Here is a 22,500-nt window from a genome sequence, read left to right as displayed (position 1 = left end):
GGAGGGGAGCAGAGGAGAGGGCAGGGTAAGGAGAGAACAGGGGAGGGAGAGGAAAGGGCAAGGAGAGGACAGGGGAGGGAGAGGAAAGGGCAAGGAAGGGCAGGGGAGGGCAGGAGAGTGAAGCAGGGAATGGTGAATGAATATTTTGTCGACGTGTTTTGTTGACATTCTTTTATCAGACAGACAGACAGACAGACAGACAGACAGACAGGAAATACGTGACGGTTAGAGGCGGAAAGACACAGACAAACAGAGGTGTAGAAACAGATCGCCAATAAAGCAGGTAGAGAAACAGAGGCAAGACCAACACACACACACACACACACACACACACACACACACACACACACACACACACACACACACACACACACACACGAGAAGAGAAATATATATAAAACAAATATGAAGAAATCCCGGGAAAAATAATGGATGTTCGCATTTTTATGAATTAACAGGTGAAAATAATTAGATTTTTACCTGAGCCATGTGAAGCAGGAGACTTTCAAGCTGGCGCGGGGAAAAAGATAAAAAAAAAAAAAAAAAAGACAACAGGAATTTTAACTCTGGTGGAGAAAGAGCAGATTGAAAAATTGATAAATAGATAAAAGAAATAGATAAAGGACAACAGGAATTTTTAACTCTGGTGGCGAAAAAGAAATAAAGAATAGATTGAAAAATTACATAAAAGTAGATTAAAAAAAAGAAAACTACAAATAGATAGAAAAAAAAAGTACAACAGGAATTTTAACTCTGGTGGGGAAAAGAGAGAAAAAAAATAGATTAAAAAGAAATTAGATAAAAATAGATGAAAAATAGAAAAAAGATGAAAAATTGATTAAAAAATGCTAAAAAAAAACAGGACAACAGGATCTTTTTACTCTGGTGGGAAAGAAAGAAATAGAAAAAATAGAAAAAAAAGATAGATAAAAAGAGGACAAGAGGAGTTTTAACTTTGGAAAAATAGATAAAAAAAAAAATGGATGTGATGGCCTGATCTTTTCCCGCTGGCTGGAAAGTGAAGGGAAAAAAAAAACTGGAAGACAGGAGGAAAAGTTACGAGACGAGAAAGGTTGCTAGTTAATGAGGAAATATTATGGAAACTTCCCCCTCCTTTTTTTCCCCCTCCTCCTCGTTTTTTCCCCCTCCTTCTCCTCCTCCCCTTCTTGGTCTTATTGAGGGGAATAATTGTTAAAGTTTGTCACACAAGATCACTTTCCTTTTTTTTCCATTTTAACCTCGCCACATTGTTAGCTCTGCCTCCCCTCCCCCCTCCCCCAACCTCTCTCTCTCTCTCTCTCTCTCTGTGTGTGTGTGTGTATGTGAGTGCGTGCGTGCGTCAACCAACCTGTCAAATACGTCTTTCAAATATTCACATCCTCTGAATAAGTAACACCTTCAATTAACAGTCTCTTTCAAAAAATGTGCTAAAAAAATACGCTGACCTTTATTCCTTCCTGTTGCTGCTTTGTTTACATATGGATGGGAGAAGGGTGGTGGTGGTGGTGGTGGTGGTAGCGGGGTGAGGGGAAATGTTGGATTAGGTAGAGTGAGCAGTAAGGGAGAGAGAGAGAGAGAGAGAGAGGGGGGGTGTGTGAGAGGGGTGGAGGGAGTGATTTTTTTTTTGTTTTCAGTCTTCCTTCATCCCTTTTCCCCTCTTTCTCTCTTTCCCTCTTCCCTCACCTATTTCTCTTACTCCCCTCACGCCTCCCTCTGCCTCTCATTCCTTCCCTTTACCCTCCTCTCTCTCTTATTCTCTCACTTTTCCCCTCTTTTCTTCTTTTCCTCTCCCCTCACCTATTTTTCTTACCTCATCCCTCTCCTCTCCCCCTCACTCCTTCCTTCTTCTCTCATCTCACTTCTCTTTCCCTCTTCCCTTTTGCTCTCCCCTCACCTGTTCTCCCTCTCACCCCGTCCCTCTCCTCTCACCTATTCCCTCTCCAATCCCTCTCCTTTCACTGTTTCCCCTCACCCTCTCTTCTTCCCCTCTTCTCCCAGTCTTTGCCCTCATTCCCTTAGAGCTTGGCAGGTGATGGTAGAGGGAGGAGGAGGAGGAGGAGGAGGAGGAGGAGGAGGAGGAGGAGGAGGAGGAGGAGGAGGAGGAGGAGGAGGAGGAGGAAGACCATTTCGAGAGTTCAATTTTCGCCCAATTTCTTCAGAACCTTTTCAATTTTTTTTTTTTTTTTTTTTTTTTCTTTTTAAGGGAGATTTTTTTCCCATTTTCTATGGCCACAAACTTTCCCCTCTGGTCAATTTTTTTTTTTTTTTTTCATCAGGCGTAGCTTTACCTGAAGGTGGCGCTGGAGGGGTGTGTTGGATCTTGGCGCAGCATTTAGTTCATTCAGTAATTTACCTTTTAGTCTCCTCGTCCTCCTTTTCTCTTCTCTTCTCTTCTCTTCTCTTCTCTTCTCTTCTCTTCTCCTCCTCCTCTTCCTCTTCCTCTTCCTCTTCCTCTTCCTTCCTCCTCCTCCTCCTCCTCCTCCTCCTCCTCTTCTGGTTTCCCACTAGGACCAAATTCTGCAACTCCTCACCACTTCAGTTACTTTGAAAAGGCTCTAGTTAAAGTGACACGGACTTTTAAGGGTGCTTCTTAATGACTAATGGCAGATTTCAAGACATTTATCCCTGTTTTTGGCTTACTCTTAGACCTGCAAGGGGATTGGCAACTAAGTGGACTCTTTTTTCTTCGTTTCTTCCCCTTGGCCAGTTTTCCCCTCTTATATAAAAAGATTAACAAGATATCTAAATTACTGACAGGAGAAACAATTTTGAAAACGCGACTAATTACTTGATTTTGGGATTTATTGTGGTACAGTTGAACCATGTGTGCTTTGGGATCCGAGAGGTCTCCAAGCGCATGGGTTCGAATCCTGTCCACGGTCCGAGTGTAGGTTGGGCTTCCTCACTCGGGGCAACGGTTTCCTAGCGCGTGGGCTTTGAGATAGGAGGTAACACAAAAAGTATCTTCTTTAGCCCAGAAATTCCCGTGAAAAGCCCACATGGTATAAATAAGAACAATATATATATCTACATTACTGACTGGAGATAATGATTTTTGTGGCCCTGGAAAGCAAATACAGTGAAATTGCTTATTTTTTTGTATTTTTTTACGGCTCCAGTGACATTAACAAGATATCTACAATTTCTACATTACTGACTGGAGAAAAACTGTCCAATGAATTCGACTAATAATCTGTGACCTTGGAAAGCAGACATTTACTTATTTTTAAGTGTTTTATGCCTCCAGTGACAGATTAACAAGACATCTGCATCACTGACAGGAGAAAAACAGTATAGAGAACTTGGCTAATCCTCTCTGTGGCCTTGGAAAATATAGCAGCAGTGAGAGAGCAGAGCGTTTTTGAATACCGGCCTTCGATGGCATCCGGGAAAACTGACAATTCTTTACTGAAGGTTCATGATTGAGATGGAAGTGGTCAGGGACGAGGGAAACTTTTGAGCGAGAGGAAAATTACTTGTGATGTGTTGCCAAGCTGCTGGGGACGTGGTGGTGGTGGTGGTGGTAGGGAAGTGTATGTATGAATAGTGGTTTGTGAGTGTGGTGGTGTATTTGTGGTGTTCTGCTGTTGGTAGGGTAAAGTTTAGGAGTTGTAGTGGTGGTGGTGGTGGTGGTGGTGGTGGTGATAGTGGTGAATGAAAGAAAATAAAGTTGATTTACATTAATATTTACATAATATACGTGCGTAATATCATGCCCCCCCCAAACACACACACACACACACACACACACACACACACACACACACACACACACACACACGGGGAATCAGGGCAATGAATCATCTTAACTGTGTATATGTAAAGTTTTTAAAGTTTGTTATGAAAGTTTGTGTCTTAGTCATTTTTATCACTTTTCCTTCTCTTCCTTTTTATTCACTCATTCTTTTGTTTTTGTGTCTTTTTGTTTATTCTTTTTTTCAAGTTGGTGAGGTGAACATTTGGATTTTTTACACTTATTGTACTTTTTATTTTTATTTTTTCTCTCCCTTCCTACCACCACCACCACCACCACCACCACCACCACTACCACTATCACTACCAACACTGCCAACACTGCCAACAACAACAACAAAAATAGAAACAACAACAAAACCCACTACTTTTTTATCTGTTTTACCCTCCCACCACCACCACCACCACCACCACCACCACCAACACCACCACCATCAACAACAAAACCTACTGTACTTTTCATTTATATTTTTTTCCCTCGTACCACCACCACCACCACCAACAACACAACAACAACAACAACAGACACAGCAAGCCTAATGTAATCTACCCTTTAATACCCTCCAATCTAAGCCCATTCCCTTAAGCCTTACAGCAGGATGGCCACTCAAAGGCCCACATTGAGAAACGCTTCGCTCTCTCTCCACGACTATTTTCCAAGGCCACAGGGATGATTAGCGAGGTTTTCAAGAGTGTTTCTCCAGTTAATAATGTAGAAATTTTGTCACTCTGCCTTTAGAACAGTAAAAACACCTTAAAAAACGCTCTTCTCGCTCTCCACGACTATTTTCCAAGGCCACAGGGATGATTAGCGAGGTTTTCAAGAGTGTTTCTCCAGTTAATAATGTAGAAATTTTGTCACTCTGCCTTTAGAACAGTAAAAACACCTTAAAAAACGCTCTTCTCGCTCTCCACGACTATTTTCCAAGGTCACAGGGATGATTAGCGAGGTTTTCAAGAGTGTTTCTCCAGTTAATAATGTAGAAATCTTGTCACTCTGCCTCTAGAACCGTAAAAACACCTTAAAAAACTCGTATCAATTTAAATAAAGCCTTTTGAAATAGTGGAGGTGATGCGCAAAAGTGCCTAAGAGTCCCACCTAGCTTCCTCCCCCACACACACACTTCAAAGGCTCCCCGTGACTTGAGAGTAACGCGGAGTCCATATGACCAAAGCCCGCCTCTGTCCACCATCACCACGATCCTGCCTCGCAAATCACTCTTAATGGAGAAGAGATCTACACGGCCCCTGGAGATGAATACTTAAGGGGGTGTGACTCTCTCTCTCTCTCTCTCTCTCTCTCTCTCTCTCTCTCTCTCTCTCTTCTCTCTTCTTTCTTCTTTAAATTCTTTCGTCTTCTTATCCTCTCTTTCTCTCCCTCTTTCTTTCTTTTCTTTTCTCTAGTTTCTCTCTCTCTCTCTCTCTCTCTCTCTCTCTCTCTCTCTCTCTCTCTCTCTCTCTCTCTCTCTCTCTCTCAAGTCAAGGCTATTTCTCCTCTTAATAACGGAGAAATCATGTTAATCTCTCTCTAGGACCATAAAAACGCCCTTAAAAACCCGCGTCACTTCATTTTCAGTCAGTAATGGAGAAATCACTTCTTTCTTCTATCATTTTTCATTTTTTTTCGTTTATGACATTCTTCCTTTTTTCTTCTCTTTTTTTCATTTTCTTTTAATTTGTTCATTATATTCTTTCTTTCCTTTCTCTCTGATTTCTTTTATTACCTGTCTCACCCCATTTCTCTCGTTCTCTCTCTCTCTCTCTCTCTCTCTCTCTCTCTCTCTCTCTCTCTCTCTCTCTCTCTCTCTCTCTCTCTCTCTCTCTCTCTCTCTCTCTCTCTCTCTCTCTCTCTCTCTCTCTCTCTCTCTCTCTCTCTCTCTCTCTCTCTCTCTCTTCTCTTCACTTCTTAACTTTCGTCTCCTTACTCTCTCTCTCTAACCTCTCTCTCTCGCTCTTACTGTCTCCTCTTCTCTCTCTCGTTCTATCTCTTCTCTCTAATGATTCTCCCCTTACCGTCTCTCTCTGTCTTCCCTCAGGCTCCATCAGCAACATTGATGACGGGGAGTACAAGTGTCGTGATGGGTCTTCTCCTGAGGTACACTACAAGGTTATCTCCGGAGTGGTGGGCGCCGCTTCCTCCGTCACCTCCATACAAGTGGCTAACCTCCTCCGCCTCTTCAGGATTCCACAGGTAAGGAGTAGGGTGGAGTGGACTGGAGGAAATTCTGTTTGTTTTTAGGGTTCTGGATTGCAGGAGGTGGTGGTGGAGGAAAGTGGAGGAAATAATTGTGGGAAGGAAGTGGAGGGAGTGGGGAAAAAAGTGGTGGTCTTGTTTTTAGGGTTGTATAAGTGAGGAGTGGAGGAAAGTGGAGGTAAAAAAAATGGTGTTTGTCTTCAGGGTTCTACAAGGGAGGAATGAAGTAGGAGGAGGTGGAGGAAGTAGAGAAAAATAGTGTCTCTGCAGGTTTTCATAAGTGATAAGGAGTGGAGTAAAGTGGAGGAGGAGGAGGAAGTAGTGGAGGGAAAAAATAGTCTCTCTCCAGGATTCCATATGTGAGAGGGAATGGAAAGTGGAAGGAAGTGGAGGAAAAAAACGTCTCTCCATGTTTCCACAGTTAAGAAGAGTGAAGTGGCAGGAAGTGAAGAGAAAAATAATCTCTCTTCAGGATTCATATGTGAGAGGGAATGAAGTGGAAGGAAGTGGAGCAAGTGGAGGGGAAAGAAATAGTGTCTCCAAGGATACACAAACAAGGAGTGGAGTGGAGGAGGTGGAGGAAATGAGGGAGGGAAAAGAAATGGTGTGGAATGGATAGAGTCAGCAGAAAATGAGGAAGAGAGAAGGAAAAGTGTAAGAAAATAAAGATAAATGGATAGATAGGTAGTGGAAGTGGAGGTGGAGGTGGAGGTGGAGGTGGATAGACTAAGAGGAAAGAAAGAAGAGAAAAAATATGAAACAAAAGGAAAAAGTGTATATATGAAAAGTAAATGGATAGGAAAGGAAAAGAAAGGAAAGGAAGGTGGAAGTGAAGTGGATAGGATAAAGATAGGAAAGAAAGGAGAACAAAAAAGGAATAGGGTGAAAAATTGATGAAAAGGATAACAGACAAAAACGTTAAAAGAGAAAAGAAAAAAGGGAAAAGTAGAAAAGAAGCAAAGAATAATGATGAATAAAACTGAGGGAAGATATAACGAATTCTTGGCGAGTTGAGACTGAAAGAAAGTTAATGAGAGAGAGAGAGAGAGAGAGAGAGAGAGAGAGAGAGAGAGAGAGAGAGAGAGGATCAAAGAAAAGAAGAATAGACTAGCTTTCACCTCTCTCTCTCTCTCTCTCTCTCTCTCTCTCTCTCTCTCTCTCTCTCTCTCTCTCTCTCTCATCGCCATGCACAAAAACTCTCCCCAAAATGTCGACAGAATATATTCATGGAAGCAGTGAGATCTTGGGTTCCTGGCTCCTCCTCCTCCTCCTCCTCTTCCTCCTCCTCCTCCTACTCAGAAATTTCTCCATCCGCACTTTGGTTCCTCTGTTTCCTCTCTTTTTCTTTTCCTCTTTCTCTTTTTCCCTCTTTTCTTTTATATATTTGCAGTATTTACATTTTTCTCTCTGGATTTTTCTTTTCTCTTTTTTTCTTTTGCTTTCTTGTGTGTTGTCTTCTCTCTCTCTCTCTCTCTCTCTCTCTCTCTCTCTCTCTCTCTCTCTCTCTCTCTCTCTCTCTCTCTCTCTCTCTCTCTCTCGACTTTTCTTTTATTTTCCTTCTTTTCCTTTTTTTTGTTTGTTTTCTTTCCTTTTCGTCTATATCTTATTTTTTCTTCTCTTTTGTGTCTCGTTTCTTTTTAGTCTTTCTCTCTCTCTCTCTATCTCTTTTTCTCTCTTTTTCTCTCTTTTCTTGTTTCCTGTCTAGTCTTTCTCTTATTCTTATCTCTTTCTCTCTGTCTCCTTTTCTCTCTATCTCTCTGTTTTTCTTTTTCTCTTTTTTTTCTTTTTTTTTTTTTCTTTTTTTCTTGTGTTTCTCTCTGTCTCTGTCTCTACCACGTCTTTCCTCAATGTGTTTTTAGTCGCATTTCTCTATCAACTCTCTTTCTTTTTCTCTTTCTAGCTTCTCTCTCTCTCTCTCTCTCTCTCTCTCTCTCTCTTTTTTTTTTTTTTTATTTAAACATAATTTATACAGAAGAACATGTACCCAAAGGCGCACTGTCGTGTGCTACCTATTCTAAGGGTACTACAATCTATTTCTCTACAATATTTACAAGACTTAAAATAGATAATATACAAGATGGTCAGCATGTAAATGGAGCACTGTTCTTTTCACTTCACTAGCACTATTCACGCACTGCACTACACTGAGTGTCACGTCACAAAGAGTGTCAGAGGAGTTGGCAGTGTCTGTCTCCACTTATGTGCCATCAGTTTGACACTGTGTGTGTTCATCTCCTGGACGTGAGGCACCGCGGCCGTGAACAAGTTCCACATCCTGGAGACGCGTCCTGCGAAGGTGCGTTGATGCTGACACCCGTGGGATCGCGGCACCTCTACGGCGTCACCACCATTGAGCACCGTTCTCGTGCTCCGTGCGGTGACTCTCAGAGGATGACGCAGCCCTGCCAGATGTGGCACTCTTTGCACCTGTGCCTTATGGAACACTACGATTGCCGCCACATCTCTGCGGTGTTCCAGTGAATCAAGGGGACGCTCAGGCTCTGGGTGAGGTGGTATTGCAGCATCTACTAGCCGTATGGCGCGGCGTTGGATGCTGTCCAGTCTCCTTCTGTGTGTGGCGGCACAGGACATCCAGGAGAGCTGCGTACTCAAGGTGGGGCCGCACCTGTGCCTTGTACAGCAGCAGTCTCCCCTTCCTGTCGAGGAAACTGGCGATCCTTCTGAGAGCGGAGATCCTGTGAGAGGCTTTCTTGGCAATGGATTTGACATGGCTGTCAAACCTCAGCCCTCGATCCACCTCCACTCCAAGTATCTTGACGTCATCTTGGAGTGGGAGAGCAGCAGCGCCAAAGACAACTTTCCTGCCATTGCTGCCATGGCGGCTGGGGACCGAGAGACAACCATTGCCTGTGTCTTCTCCGGCGCGAATGTCACTTGCCAGCGAGCACCTCACTCGTAGCTGCTGATTGATGGCCTCAGCAGCCCGCCCACTGTCCTGGCGTGGATAGGTATAGGAGAGGGTGCAGTCATCAGCATAGGCCTTGACTCCTGGCAGTAGCTGGAGAAGATCATCCACGTAGATATTCCACAGGAGTGGGCCAAGAATTGAACCCTGTGGCACTGATGCCTCCACAGGCAGGGACTCAGATGTTTGCCCGTTGACAACCACCTTGAGGCTTCTGTCCTGCAGGTAATTTCCCAGGAGTCGTAGCAAGCCACCCTGGATGCCTTTAGCACGAAGCTTTTCCAGTAATCCGTTGTGCCATACTTTATCAAAAGCTCCAGCTATGTCCAAAGCAACCACTATAGTGTCCTTGCCGTCGTCGAGGGCGTCCTGCCACTGCCTGGTGAGAAGCATCATTAGGTCGGAGGTTGACCTTCCAGGTCTGAACCCAAACTGTTGGTCTGAGAGGAGGGCATTGTCCTTGAGATGGCTACACACCACCTCTGCCACGACCCTCTCAAACACTTTACCCACCACTGACAACAGGGATATGGGTCTGTAGTTTTTGGGTCCGTCCTGGAGCTTTTTGTGTGCAGGAACTACTCGAGCCTCCTTCCACACTGAAGGCCAGACGTTTTCCCGTACACAAGTTGTGAACTTGGGTGAGAGGGGCAGCCAGTTCCTGGGAGCATCGCTTCAGCAGGTGCGGGCTGATGTCATCAGGGCCGGTAGCTTTCTGTGTGTCCAGCCCCGCAATAATCGCTTCACCTGCTGATGCGTCACCTCCACCATGGTGACAGTCTTCTCACATTGCTGGACCAGCTGAGGCGGTGGCTGCTGTGGATTCCCCACCTTCATTTTCCAGCAAACAAGGAAGCCAGCAACTGTGCCCTCTCCTTACTGCTGGTGGCGACAGTACCGTCCTGCTTGCTGAGGGAGGGATGGATTCTTGGTGGCCAGTTCCTGTTTGTCCTTAACAAGGGACCACCAAGTTTTGTTTCCTACGCCAGTGCCACACAGTTTGGCTGATCCGTCGGTCTGGTGGTGTATTCCTGTGTGGGACGTGGCGTCTCTGGAGGGCGAGAAGGTGAGAGGTGAGTGCAAGTGCTCTCTCTCTCTCTCTCTCTCTCTCTCTCTCTCTCTAGTACGATTTTGTATTGTGACATCTTTCCCTCCCTTTCCTCCTTCCCTTCATACCTTCATTCTCCCCCTCACCCCCTCAACTCTCACCCTCCCTCACTCACTCATCCCTCATCCCTCACCCCTCATCCCTCACCCGCCCCCCTCCCCCAACTGCAGCTTCAGTAGATGGATGGCGGTTCTTGGTCGCGTCAAAATGCCATCTGATATTCACCCACTCGATCTGAAAACTGTCATTGCCAAAACCTCACCCTCTCTCTCTCTCTCTCTCTCTCTCTCTCTCTCTCTCTCTCTCTCTCCCTTTCCTTATTTTTCTGCTTCCTTTTCTCCTTTCCTTATCATTCCCTGCTTCATATTCCTTCCCTTCTCTGTCCATTCCATCCATCCTCCCTCCGCTGTTCCCTTCTCTTCCTCCCTTCCTTCCTCTCTCCTTCCCCTTCCCTCCTCTCTCCCTCCCTTTCCCTCCTCTCTCCCTCCTCTCTCCCTCCCCATCCCATTAGAGCGAGGAAGAGAAATATTTGCAGGTTTGAATCTCCCTTTGAAAATCTCCCTGTAGACTCCCACACTCCATCGCTAACAACCTGATTATTGAACCCAAGGCAGAAAAATATAGTGAAGAGGAGGCGCGGGGGTCTTTTAACGTGTGTGTGTGTGTGTGTGTGTGTGTGTGTGTTATGATGGTGGTGGTGATAATGATGGTGATGCAGGAGAAAAAGCAAAGTAGATGAGGAGGAGGAAGAATAAGATGAGGAGGAGGAGGAGGAGGAGAAGAAGTGTGTGTGTGTGTGTGTGTGTGTGTGTGTGTGTGTGTGTGTGTGATGCAGAAGGGAAAGTAGATAAGGAGGATGAATAAGATACAACAGAAGGGGAGATGAAGGAAGAGGAAGAGGAGGAGGAGAAGTAATAATATGTGAGAGATGATGATGATGGAGGAGGAGGAGGAGGAGGAGGAGGAGTGGAATGTAAAAAAGAGTAGATAAAGAAGAAGGGAAGGAGGAGGAACAAGAGTTACAATGAGATGGAAGGGAAAAGCTGGTAAGAGGAAGAGGAGGAGGAGGAAGAAGAGGAAGAAGAAGAAGAAGAAGAAGAAGAAGAATAGGAGGAGTATTTAAGAATAAGAAAGACAACATGAACAATAAAGAAGGAAGGAAGGAAGGAAGTAACAGCTAGAAAGACAAAGATTAATTATTTGAAAGAAGAAGAGAACAAAATAGATGGAGAAAGAATATTGAAGAAGAAAAAAAAGAAGAAGGAGGAAGCAAGGGAAAGATGAAAATGTAAGAAGAATAAAACAGAAGAAACGAAGGAAGAAGTAAAAGGTAAAAGAAAAAGATTAATAATTTGAAAGAGAAAGAGAAGAAAAAATAGATGAAGAAAGAATAGTGAAGAAGAAGGAAGAAGGAAGAAAGAAGGAGGAAGGAAGGAAGGGTAAGATTAAAAAAAATATATATATTAGCGTTCATTATACCAAACCCAAATATTCTAACGACTTTTGATGCAGTTAGTGACTCGTTAACCTGAAACATGAAAGACGACACGAGGAAACAATGGCACTGCAACGAAGGAGAGTGAAGGAGAGGAGCTTAGAATGAAGGAGAAGGGAAGATAATGAACACTAATGCTAAGAACAGGAGTATAATGATGATTGTGTGTATAGGAATGTAAGATGATGATGTTGTTGTTGTTGTTGTTGTTTTTAGTAGTGTTTTGCAAGCCACACACACACACACACACACACACACACACACACACACACACACACACACACACACACACACACACACACACACACACAGCCCATCTCTATTTTCCAACCTCCCTCTCCCTCTCTTTTTCTTTCCAGTTTTTTCCCCTCCTTACTTTTCACCTCTACGACTTCGTCTCATGTTTCTCTCCTCCTCCTCCTCCTCCTCCTCCTCCTCTTCCTCCTCTTCCTCTTCCTCTTCCTCCTCTTCCTCCTCCTCCTCCTCTACTAGTCTCGACCTGTCTCATCTTACCCTCCCTCTCACCTTGTTTGTCCTCTCTCTCTCTCTCTCTCTCTCTCTCTCTCTCTCTCTCTCTCTCTCTCTCTCTCTCTCTCTCTCTCTCTCTCTCTCTCTCTCTCTCTCTCTCTCTCTCTCTCTCTTGGTTGATGTGTTTGTCTACTGTAATTCTCTGTAAACTCATGCATTTATTTCATTTCCTTCCTCCTCCTCCTCCTCCTCCTCCTCCTCCTCCTCCTCCTCCTCCTCCTCCTCCTCCTCCTCCTCCTCCTCCTCCTCCTCCTCCTCCTCCTCCTTCTCTGTTGGTGTTTGTTCTTCCTTTGCATTCATTTGTATTCCTTTCTCCTCCTCCTCCTCCTCCTCCTCCTCCTCCTCCTCATTTGTATTCCTTTGCATTCCTTTCTTCCTCGTCTTCCTTCTCCTTCTTCTTCTCCTCCTTTTATTGCTTCTCCGTGTGGTTCCTCCCCTTCCTCCTCCTCCTCCTCCTCCTCCTCCTCCTCCTCCTCCTCCTCCTCCTCCTCCTCCTCCAACTACTACTACTACTTATACTACCACCACGACCACCACCACCATCACTGCCAATACTACTACTACTACCACCACTACCACCACCACCACCACCACCACCACCACCACCACCACTCCCTTCCTGCAGGTGAGTTTCTTCTCCACGTCTCCGGAGCTGAGCAACAAGCAGCGTTTTGAGTACTTTTCCCGCACCATCCCGTCTGACCACTACCAGGTGAAGGCAATGGTGGAGATCGTCAAGAGGCTCGGCTGGTCTTACGTCTCCATCATATACGAGGAGAGCAACTATGGCATCAAGGTGAGAGAGAGAGAGAGAGAGAGAGAGAGAGAGAGAGAGAGAGAGAGAGAGAGAGAGAGAGAGAGAGTGAGAGAGAGAGAAAATGAGACAAAGAGATAGATAAAATGAGAGAGGGGTGATGAGAGAGAGAGAGAGAGAGAGAGAGAGAGAGAGAGAGAGAGAGAGAGAGAGAGAGAGAGAGAGTAATGATGTATATAAGGGAGACTCGAGAAGAGATATGAAAGGGAAGGATAAGAAAGTGAAAGTAGAAAAGGAGAGAGAGAGAGAGAGAGAGAGAGAGAGAGAGAGAGAGAGAGAGAGAGAGAGAGAGAGAGAGAGTTTGTGTGGGAGGTATATTTCTTTTTATCTTTTTCTTTTCTTTTCTTTCTTTCCTTCTTAAGAGAAAAAGAGACAGAGTGTGTGTGTGTGTGTGTGTGTGTGTGTGTGTGTGTGTGTGTGTGTGTGTGTGTGTGTGTGTGTGTGTGTGTGTGTGTGTTTGCTTTGAGTAAGTTTGTGAATTTATTTCTTTACAATTAGTTTAGTTAGGTTAGGTTAGATTTTCCTCCCTCCTCCTCCTCCTCCTCCTCCTCCTCCTCCTCCTCCTCTTTATGAAACCAGCAAATTTCTCTCTCGGGTTTTAGCGCAGCGCATTATTGGCATCATTTCTCGCAAGGACTTTCTCATGGCGCAAATTCCAACGTTTTCCTTCCCTTCCCTTCCTTGCTCGCTTTCCCCGCTGAGAGAACGGTGGTTTTCATTTATTTATTTTTTTTTTCCTCACGTTTCTGTGGAATATTTTAGTGTCGTTTGCTCTCTCTCTCTCTCTCTCTCTCTCTCTCTCTCGCTCTCGCTCTCGCTCTCAATATTTCCCGGTGATGAATTAAACCGTCATATTTTTCCCCTTGCAACTTCATAAGCTTCCAAACACAATAATTTCCGTGCCTAACTCCATAAACCCTTTCCCTTCTTTTCTTTTCCTCTCTTTTCCTTTTCTCCTTTCCTTTTTCCTTTCCCTCTTCCTCTCTTCCGTCTCTCCCCTTCCTTTCATTTTTCTTCCGTCTTCCTCCCTTCTCTTCTTCCCCTCTTCCCCTTTTCCTTTCCCCTCTTCGCCCTCTTTCCCTTTCTCCTCTTCACCCTTCCCCGTCTTCATCCCTTTTCCCCTCTTCCCCTTCCTCTTCCCTCTTCCCCTCTTCCACTTTCCCATCTTCCCCTCTCCTTCCTTCTTCTCTCCCACACTTTCTTTCTCTCCCTCTTCCTCTCTACCTTCTTACCCCTTCTTCTTTTCCTCTTCCCCTCTTTTTCTCTTCCTCCCTTTCCCCTTTTTTCCCTCCTCCCCTTCACCTCTCTCCCTTCCCCTCTTCCCTCTTCATCCTTTCCCTTTCCTCTTACCCCTCTTCCCCTCCGTCCCCTCCCAGTCACGTGATATTACGCACTCTTAAATCATTTGGTCTCGATTTCCATGTTCTGTTTCCCGCGCTGCGTATGTCAGTGTTGCATTTCACATTGGCTGTCTCTTGTTTGGTTCTCTTTAAGGTATTTAGTGCTGTGTGTGTGTGTGTGTGTGTGTGTGTGTGTGTGTGTGTGTGTGTGTGTGTGTGTGTGTGTGTGTGTGTGTGTTCCTTCCTTCCTTCTTTCCTTCCTTTCCTTTCTTCTTTCCTTTTTTCCTTCTTTCCTTCCTTTCCTTTTCTTTTCTTTCCTTTCCTTACTTCTTTGATAGTAGTTGTAGTATTAGGAGGAGGAGGAGGAGGAGGAGGAGGAGGGGTGATGGAGGTGGTGATGGAGGTGGAGGTACAACAGGAGGAAATGGAGGAAGAATAGGATGAAAAATAAATGGAGAGAATACAAACGAATGTGGATGACTACAAAGGAAAACTAAACTCGAGGAGGAGGAAAATGGGGAGGAGAAGGAAGAAAAAGAAAAGAAGAAGAGGAGGAGGAGGAGGAGGAGGAGGAGGAGGAGATAGAAAGCAAGGAAATACAAATACATTACTTAATTGCCTCATTAGAACACTAGAAAACATGAAAGAGGAGGATTACAACGGGGATTACGAGACGGAGGAGGAGGAGGAGGAGGAGGAGGAGGAGAAGGAAGACACATAACGAGATAATCAATAACTGGCGCTTTTTCTATTTATTTATTTATTTTCTAAAGTCGAGTGAGTCTTTTTAATCTCAGGCTGGGAGAGAGTGAAGCCTGGGTGATTTAGGAGAGAGAGAGAGAGAGAGAGAGAGAGAGATGTGAAAAATTAGTGTTGTCATTTCTATTGAGAGTTATTTTGACCATAAATCCCTCTACAGTCTCTCTCTCTCTCTCTCTCTCTCTCTCTCTCTCTCTCTCTCTCTCTCTCTCTCTCTCTCTCTCTCTCTCTCTCTCTCTCTCTCTCTCTCTCTTTTCTTAGGTTAGGTCCTTATCCTCCTTTCTCTATCCTCTCTTCCATCATCTATCTCTCCCTTTTCCACCTCCTTCTCTTTCTCTCCTTTTCCTTTCCCCCTCACTCTCTCCCTCCCTTCTTCTCCTTCTCCTCCTCTCCCTCCCTCCCCGTGCTTTATCACCTTACCTATTGTACCTGGATATAAAAAAAAGAAGATTTTGTCAATAAAGTAATAATAATCTTACTCTCCCTCTCCTTCTCCTTCTCCCTCTCCCTCTCCCTCTCTTTTCTCCTTGTATAGGCCTTTGAGGAACTGGAAGGCCTTCTCTCCACCAACAACATTTGCATCGCGGTAAAGGAGAAGCTGGTGAAGGATTCTGGCGTGGCGGAGGAGGGCGCCTATGATCACATCGTGCAGCGGCTCCTTCAGAAACACCACGCCAGAGGTGAGTGAAGCGCTAACACTCCAGGGGTTGGGGAGGGGGCGCTAAATGGAAGCTGGGATTAGAGAGTGAGGAATTAGGGAGGATTAAATAGAAGGAATGAAAAAGAGAGGAGAAGAACACTAGGATCAAGAACACAAGAAAATATGGAAAAAGATAACGGGCAAACAGCAGCAGACCTTTTGCTTCTTTCAGGGCTGTTTGGTAACTATTCCTAACTATCAGTGGGGGGAGAGAGAGAGAGAGACAAGACAGTGCAGGAGAAGGGGATTACAGTTAAAAGAGGGTGTGTGTTTGAGTGTGGAAGTGTAAGTGGGTGTTTTTAGGGGTTTAGAATTAGAAGAGGGTGTGTGTTTGAGTGTGTAAGTGTAAGTGGGTGTTTTTAGGGGTTTAGAATTAGAAAACTGGTGTGTTTGAGTGTGAAAGAGTGTGTGTGGGGCGTCGTGTAAGCTGGAATTAAAAGAGATGCATGTCTGAGTGTGTGTGTGTGGGAAGAGAAGAGTGCGTGTATGGGTGTATGGGTGTCTTGTTGGCAGAGTGACGAGATTTTTACATCATGAGCAGGAAAAACACTTGAGAATCCCTACAAATATTTCCATAGGCTTTGAAGTGGCTAGTGAAGTGATCCGAGTGTTTTTAATTAAGGGTGTTTTATGCGTTTCTAGTGACAGATTAACAAGATTTTGACATTACTAACAGGAGATCCAAGCTAAGCGTTTTGGAATACTGGCTTAGGTTAGATAGAGACAGATTTTGATCAAGAAAGGAAGGAAGGAAGAGAAGAAATCCTGAATGTAAATAACAAGAGAAAACAAAATGGGAAAAAAAGGGGGAATGTAGCAAAAAATAAATAGATAAGGAATGAATGGAGAAGAAGGGAAAGGAAACAAAAAATTGGAATAGAGCAAAAATGAATTGATAGATAAAAATATGAGTGGAGAAGAAGTAGAAGGAAACAAGAAAGATGGAAGTAGACGAAAAAATGAAATAAATAAATAAAATAAGGATACGAGTGTAAAAGAAGAGGAAGGAAACGAAAGAAAAATGGGAATAGGACAAAAATAAATAGATGAATAAGAATATGAAGCAGAAAGAAACCAGAAAAATGGAAATAGAGGAAAAAAATAGATAAACAAGGAAGAGGTGAAAAGAAACAAAAGAATAAGTGGAATAGAACAAGAAAGACAAACAAACAACAACAAAAAGCTGACTTGACTGGATGAAGTAGAGAAGTGAGAGAAGTGAGAGAAGGAGAGAAGGAAGGAAGGAAGGAAGGAAGGAAGGAAGGAAAGGAAGGGTGTGAGGAGTGGCAGGAATGTGAATAGTGTTAAGAGGAATGGGAGAAGACTTGGAACCGGTTCGCTTAGGGTTAGGAACGCTACTGGGGGGGGGATTACAGGGCCGGAGACTCGCTAAGTGGGGATTACTGTGAATGGGACACGGTGACGGAGAGATGGGGAGAGAAGGAGAGAGAGAATGATAGGAGATGGGGGGAGACAGATAGAGAGAGAGAGGGGAGAGAAAGAAGATATCACTATTTTTCTCTCGTTCTTTTTTTTCCTTGATTTTTGTGTCTATTAATGGTGAGAAGGAAGAAATATGTGGTTGGGTTCGCTTTTTGAGAGGTGAGTGTGGGGAATGAGTGGAGGAAGAGGCGGAAGGAGCGAAGGAGAGAAGGAAGGAGGGACATGAAGGGATTATTGTAAGATATTGCTATTTTGCTGTGTAGATGATGGTTGCTACTAGTATTATCATCAGTAGGTGTAGTAGTAGTAGTAGTAGTAGTAGTTGTAGTAGTTGTTGTTCTAGTAGTAGTGAAATAGAAGTATAATAGTAGTAGTAGTAGTAGTTGTAATAGTAATAGTAGTTGTTGTTAATGTTGTGAAGTAGTAGTAGTTGTATATGCAGTAGTAGTAGTAGTAGTAGTAGTAGAAGTAGGTTGTTGTTGTTGTTGTTGTTGTTGTTGTTGTTGTTGTTTGTGAAGAAGAGAAACAGCAAAAAATAACATAATTAATCTTTTCCTTCTTCCTCCATCTCTTTATCTCTCTCTTTCTATCTCTTCAAACCTTTTCTTCCCTCTCTTCTCTCCATCTCTTCATATCCCCTTCTCTCCCTCTTCTTCCCTCCCTCTTTCTCTTTCCCTCTCCCTCTCTCTGTTGTTCCCTTCATCTATGTCTGCCTTTCATTTTTCTCTCCATACCCTTTCCTCTACATCGCCCTCCCTCTCTCCCTCCCTTCCCCTTCTTTCCCTCTCTCTCTCTCTCTCTCTCTCTCTCTCTCTCTCTCTCTCTCTCTCTCTCTCTCTCTCCTGCAGGCGTCATTATCTTCGGTTCAGACCAGGAGGTGGCTGGGGTGATGCGCGCCGTCAGGAGAAACAACGCTACGGGCAGCTTCTCCTGGATTGGCTCTGATGGATGGTCTGCCCGCTCCTTGGTCTCCTCCGGTAGGTGGTGACGAAGGGAGGGGGCTGGGAAGGTCTGGTGGTGGTGGTGGTGGTGATTTGGTGTGTATTTTTTGTGGAAGGGTGTTTGTGGTGGTTCTGTTGGTACCCCTGCGTTTCTTGTGTTGGTATTCCTGCGTCATTGTTCTGTTGGTACCCCTGCGTCACTGTTCAGTTTGTGGTGGTGGTGATGGTGGTGGTGTTTTGTTTTTTGTTTTGTGGTGTTCCTCTCTCTCTCTCTCTCTCTCTCTCTCTCTCTCTCTCTCTCTCTCTCTCTCTCTCTCTCTCTCTCTCATTTAACTAAGCCCTTTTTTTCTGTATTTCTTTATTGAGAGAGAAAATAAAATGTGAGTGTGTGTGTGAGAGAGAGAAAGAGAGAGAGAGAGTTTGGGAATAAAAGGTACTCGATTGAAAGGTTTTAAGGCCACAATGCAGGAGAGGTAAACATTTGCCGAGAGGAGAAAAAAATAAATAAATGTGTACACCAACAGATAACAATACTTCCTCTCTTTTACTCCTTTTTTTCTGTCCCCCCCCTCTCTCTCTCTCTCTCTCTCTCTCTCTCTCTCTCTCTCTCTCTCTCTCTCTCTCTTGTGCTTTTTTTTTTTTTTTTTTTACGTAATAGCTATTGTTTCTGTGAGTGGTGAGGTGGATAGTGGATGTGTACGTGGGTAGGTCCTCTCTCTCTCTCTCTCTCTCTCTCTCTCTCTCTCTCTCTCTCTCTCTCTCTCTCTCTCTCTCTCTCTCCAGTGTTGAAGTTATACTGTTCTAAAAGCTTGAGAGAGAGAGAGAGAGAGAAGAAGAAGAAGAAGAGAGAGAGACTATTTCTTATCTTTTCTTTTATACCTTCAATTCTTCCTTTCCTTTTCCTATCTCTTGGCGGGAAAGGAGGAATAGAGACGAAGGAAGAAGAGAAGGAGGAGGAGGAGGAGGAGGAGGAGGAGGAGGAGGAGGAGGAAGAGAAAAGCCACACTAAACACCACAACTGTCACCACCACCACCACCACCACCACCCACCACCACCACCACCACCACCACCACCGTCCCCAGTAACACGCAACCAACATGTTTTGGAGGAGACATGAGGATTCCCATTTTCTTTCCCACCGCGTCACTGTGCTCGTTTTCTTTCTTGTCACTGCTCTCTTGGTATCCCTACGTCACTGTTCTGTTGGTACCCCTGCGTCACTGTTCTGTTGGTACCCTTGCGTCAGTTCTGTTGGTATCCCTGCGTCAGTTCTGTTGGTACCCCTGTGGCACTGTTCTGTTGGTATCCCTGCGTCACTGTTCTGTTGGTACTCCTGCGTCAATGTTCTGTTGGTACTCCTGCGTCACTGTTCTGTTGGTACCCCTGCGTCACTGTTCTTTCGGTACCCCTGCGTCACTGTTCTGTTGGTACCCCTGCGTCACTGTTCTGTTGGTATCCCTGCGTCACTGTTCTGTTGGTACCCCTGCGTCACTGTTCTGTTGGTACCCCTGCGTCACTGTTCTGTTGGTACCCCTGCGTCACTAATCTGTTGGTACCCCTGCGTCACTGTTCTCTTGGTATTGCGTCATCGGATTTATTGGCATTGGGGTCACGGTTTTGTTGGTATCCCTGCTTCACTGCTCTATTGGTACCCCTGCGTCACTGTTCTGTTGGTACCCCTGCAGGCAATGAGGCTGAGGTGGAGGGCACGCTGTCAGTACAACCCCAGGCGAACTCCGTGAGAGGCTTCGATAACTACTTCCTCAGTCTCACCGTGGAGAAGAACAAGAGGAATCCATGGTTTGTAGGTGAGAGAGAGAGAGAGAGACAGACAGACAGACAGACAGACAGATAGACAGACAGAGAGGAGAGGGGTGTGGTATTAGACAGACAGACAGACAGACAGACAGAGTGAGAGGAGAGGGGTATGGTATTAGACAGACAGATAGACAGACAGTGAAAGGAGAGGGGTATGGTATTAGACAGACAGACAGACAGACAGAGAGTGAGAGGAGAGGGGTGTGGTATAAGACAGACAGACAGACAGAGTGAGAGGAGAGGGGTGTGGTATGAGACAGACAGACAGATAGAGTGAGAGGAGAGGGGTGTGGTATTAGATACAGACAGACAGAGAGTGAGAGGAGGGGGGTGTGGTATTAGACAGACAGACAGACAGAGAGTGAGAGGAGGGGGGTGTGGTATTAGATACAGACAGACAGAGAGTGAGAGGAGGGGGGTGTGGTATTAGACAGACAGACAGAGTGAGAGGAGAGGAGTATGGTATTAGACAGACAGACAGACAGACAGAGAGTGAGAGGAGAGGGGTGTGGTATGAGACAGACAGACAGACAGACAGAGTGAGAGGAGAGGGGTATGGTATTAGACAGACAGACAGACAGAGTGAGAGGAGAGGGGTGTGGTATAAGACAGACAGACAGACAGAGAGTGAGAGGAGAGGGGTGTGGTATTAGATACAGACAGACAGAGAGTGAGAGGAGGGGGGTGTGGTATTAGAGAGACAGACAGACAGACAGAGTGAGAGGAGAGGAGTATGGTATTAGACAGACAGACAGACAGACAGTGAGAGGAGAGGGGTGTGGTATTAGACAGACAGACAGACAGTGAGAGGAGAGGGGTATGGTATTAGACAGACAGACAGACAGACAGACAGTGAGAGGAGAGGGGTATGGTATTAGACAGACAGACAGACAGTGAGAGGAGAGGGGTATGGTATTAGACAGACAGACAGACAGTGAGAGGAGAGGGGTATGGTATTAGACAGACAGACAGACAGACAGACAGTGAGAGGAGAGGGGTATGGTATTAGACAGACAGACAGAGAGTGAGAGGAGAGGGGTGTGGTATAAGACAGACAGACAGACAGAGAGTGAGAGGAGAGGGGTGTGGTATGAGACAGACAGACAGACAGAGAGTGAGAGGAGAGGGGTATGGTATTAGACAGACAGACAGAGAGTGAGAGGAGAGGGGTGTGGTATGAGACAGACAGACAGACAGAGAGTGAGAGGAGAGGGGTATGGTATTAGACAGACAGACAGAGAGTGAGAGGAGAGGGGTATGGTATTAGACAGACAGACAGACAGAGTGAGAGGAGAGGGGTGTGGTATTAGACAGACAGATAGACAGAGTGAGAGGAGAGGGGTGTGGTATAAGACAGACAGACAGACAGACAGAGTGAGAGGTGAGAGGGATGTGGTATTAGTGTTACTGGTATTTCCTTTGTTTACCTTTATTTTTTTCCCTATTTCCCCCACCCCCTACTCTCGAGCCAGCCTCCCTCAATCAGTCAGGCTTGAACCGCAGAATCAGGTGGTCCAATTGTCAAACTTTTCCTGCAGTATTTGTCAGGATTCCAGAGCCGCCTCGCCTCCCGCCCACCTCAACTTAAGGCCTTCAGTTTTCTTGTATAAATATTTCTCCTTTTGTGTGGCTGTGTGTGTGTGTGTATGTATCTTGGCTCAGAGAGAGAGAGAGAGAGAGAGAGAGAGAGAGAGAGTGTGTGTGTGATTAGTTGTTCCTTTTTATTCTTCATCTTAGCTCTTTTGTTTTGTTTCTCATCCTCCAAAGAACGTGTCTCGTCTTGTTTTCATTTCAGAGTACCGGAAGAACCTTGATGTTTTTGTAGTTTTTTTTTCTTTTCCACCATTTTTTTCTAATCCTTCAGATGTCCTGTGTGTGAGTGCTGGTTCCTCTTTTTTTTCCTCTATTTTTTTTTTCTTTCCTTTCTAGTAAGTTTCTAACCACACAACTTTCCTGGCCTTGTTTTGTGCACAGTACTCGAGAGATGATCTTTTTTCTTCTTCTTTCTCTTTTCTTCATCTTTTTGTGTTTCTAATCCTCAAAATTTCTCGTCTGTTTCCTTTTTGATCAGTGTTTCCAATCTTCCAAAGTGCCTCGTCTTATTTTCACAGTACTGGAGGAACATTCATGATTTTAGCTACTCTGTTTTATTACCACCCTGTTACTTTTCCAAATCCTACAAGTTTCCTCCTGTCTTTCTCCTTGCAGCTTACCGTATGCACTCACTCATTCCTACTCTCTCTCTCTCTCTGTGTGTGTGTGTGTGTGTGTGTGTGTGTGTGTGTGTATCTCTTCTTTACTTTCATCAGTTTTCTAATACGTTTCCAATCCTCCTTTCTCATTATCTTTATCTATCTCTATGTCTCTGTGCCTGTCTCTATCTCTCTTCCTTTCTTTCATCAATTTTCTATCACGTTTCTAATCCTCTTTGTCATCTTTATTTAGAGTATTGGGAGAACCACTTCGACTGCCGTTACCCCAACTCCTCCCTCACGCCCTACAACGCAGCCACCACCAAGGAATGCACGGGAGAGGAACAGCTGAGAGCCAATAACACACAATTTGAGGCGCAGCTGCAATTTGTGTCAGACGCCGTGATGGCCTTCGCATATGCCTTCAGGTGAGTAGAGGTTGGTTTCTCTCCCTCCCTCTTGGTATACCTTCAATTCTTTCCTTCCTT

At 44.8% G+C, this 22,500-nt stretch overlaps 1 protein-coding gene across 1 annotated transcript in view; it reads left to right on the top strand.

The window, feature by feature from the left end:
• LOC123501658 (metabotropic glutamate receptor 6-like) overlaps nt 1–22,500 on the top strand; it is a 64,865-nt gene that overhangs the window by 21,343 nt on the left and 21,022 nt on the right. The window contains exons 2-7 of the mRNA XM_045250623.1: nt 5,790–5,944; nt 12,630–12,800; nt 15,453–15,597; nt 17,909–18,037; nt 19,688–19,810; nt 22,266–22,440. Coding sequence (XP_045106558.1) covers nt 5,790–5,944; nt 12,630–12,800; nt 15,453–15,597; nt 17,909–18,037; nt 19,688–19,810; nt 22,266–22,440 — 898 coding nt within the window. The remainder of the gene's footprint in view (nt 1–5,789; nt 5,945–12,629; nt 12,801–15,452; nt 15,598–17,908; nt 18,038–19,687; nt 19,811–22,265; nt 22,441–22,500) is intronic.

Source organism: Portunus trituberculatus, chromosome 9 (genome assembly GCF_017591435.1).
Source record: "Portunus trituberculatus isolate SZX2019 chromosome 9, ASM1759143v1, whole genome shotgun sequence".
NCBI lineage: Eukaryota > Metazoa > Arthropoda > Malacostraca > Decapoda > Portunidae > Portunus > Portunus trituberculatus.
The sequence above is the reverse complement of the archived record's forward strand: the minus strand, read 5'-3'. Positions and strand labels throughout refer to the sequence as shown.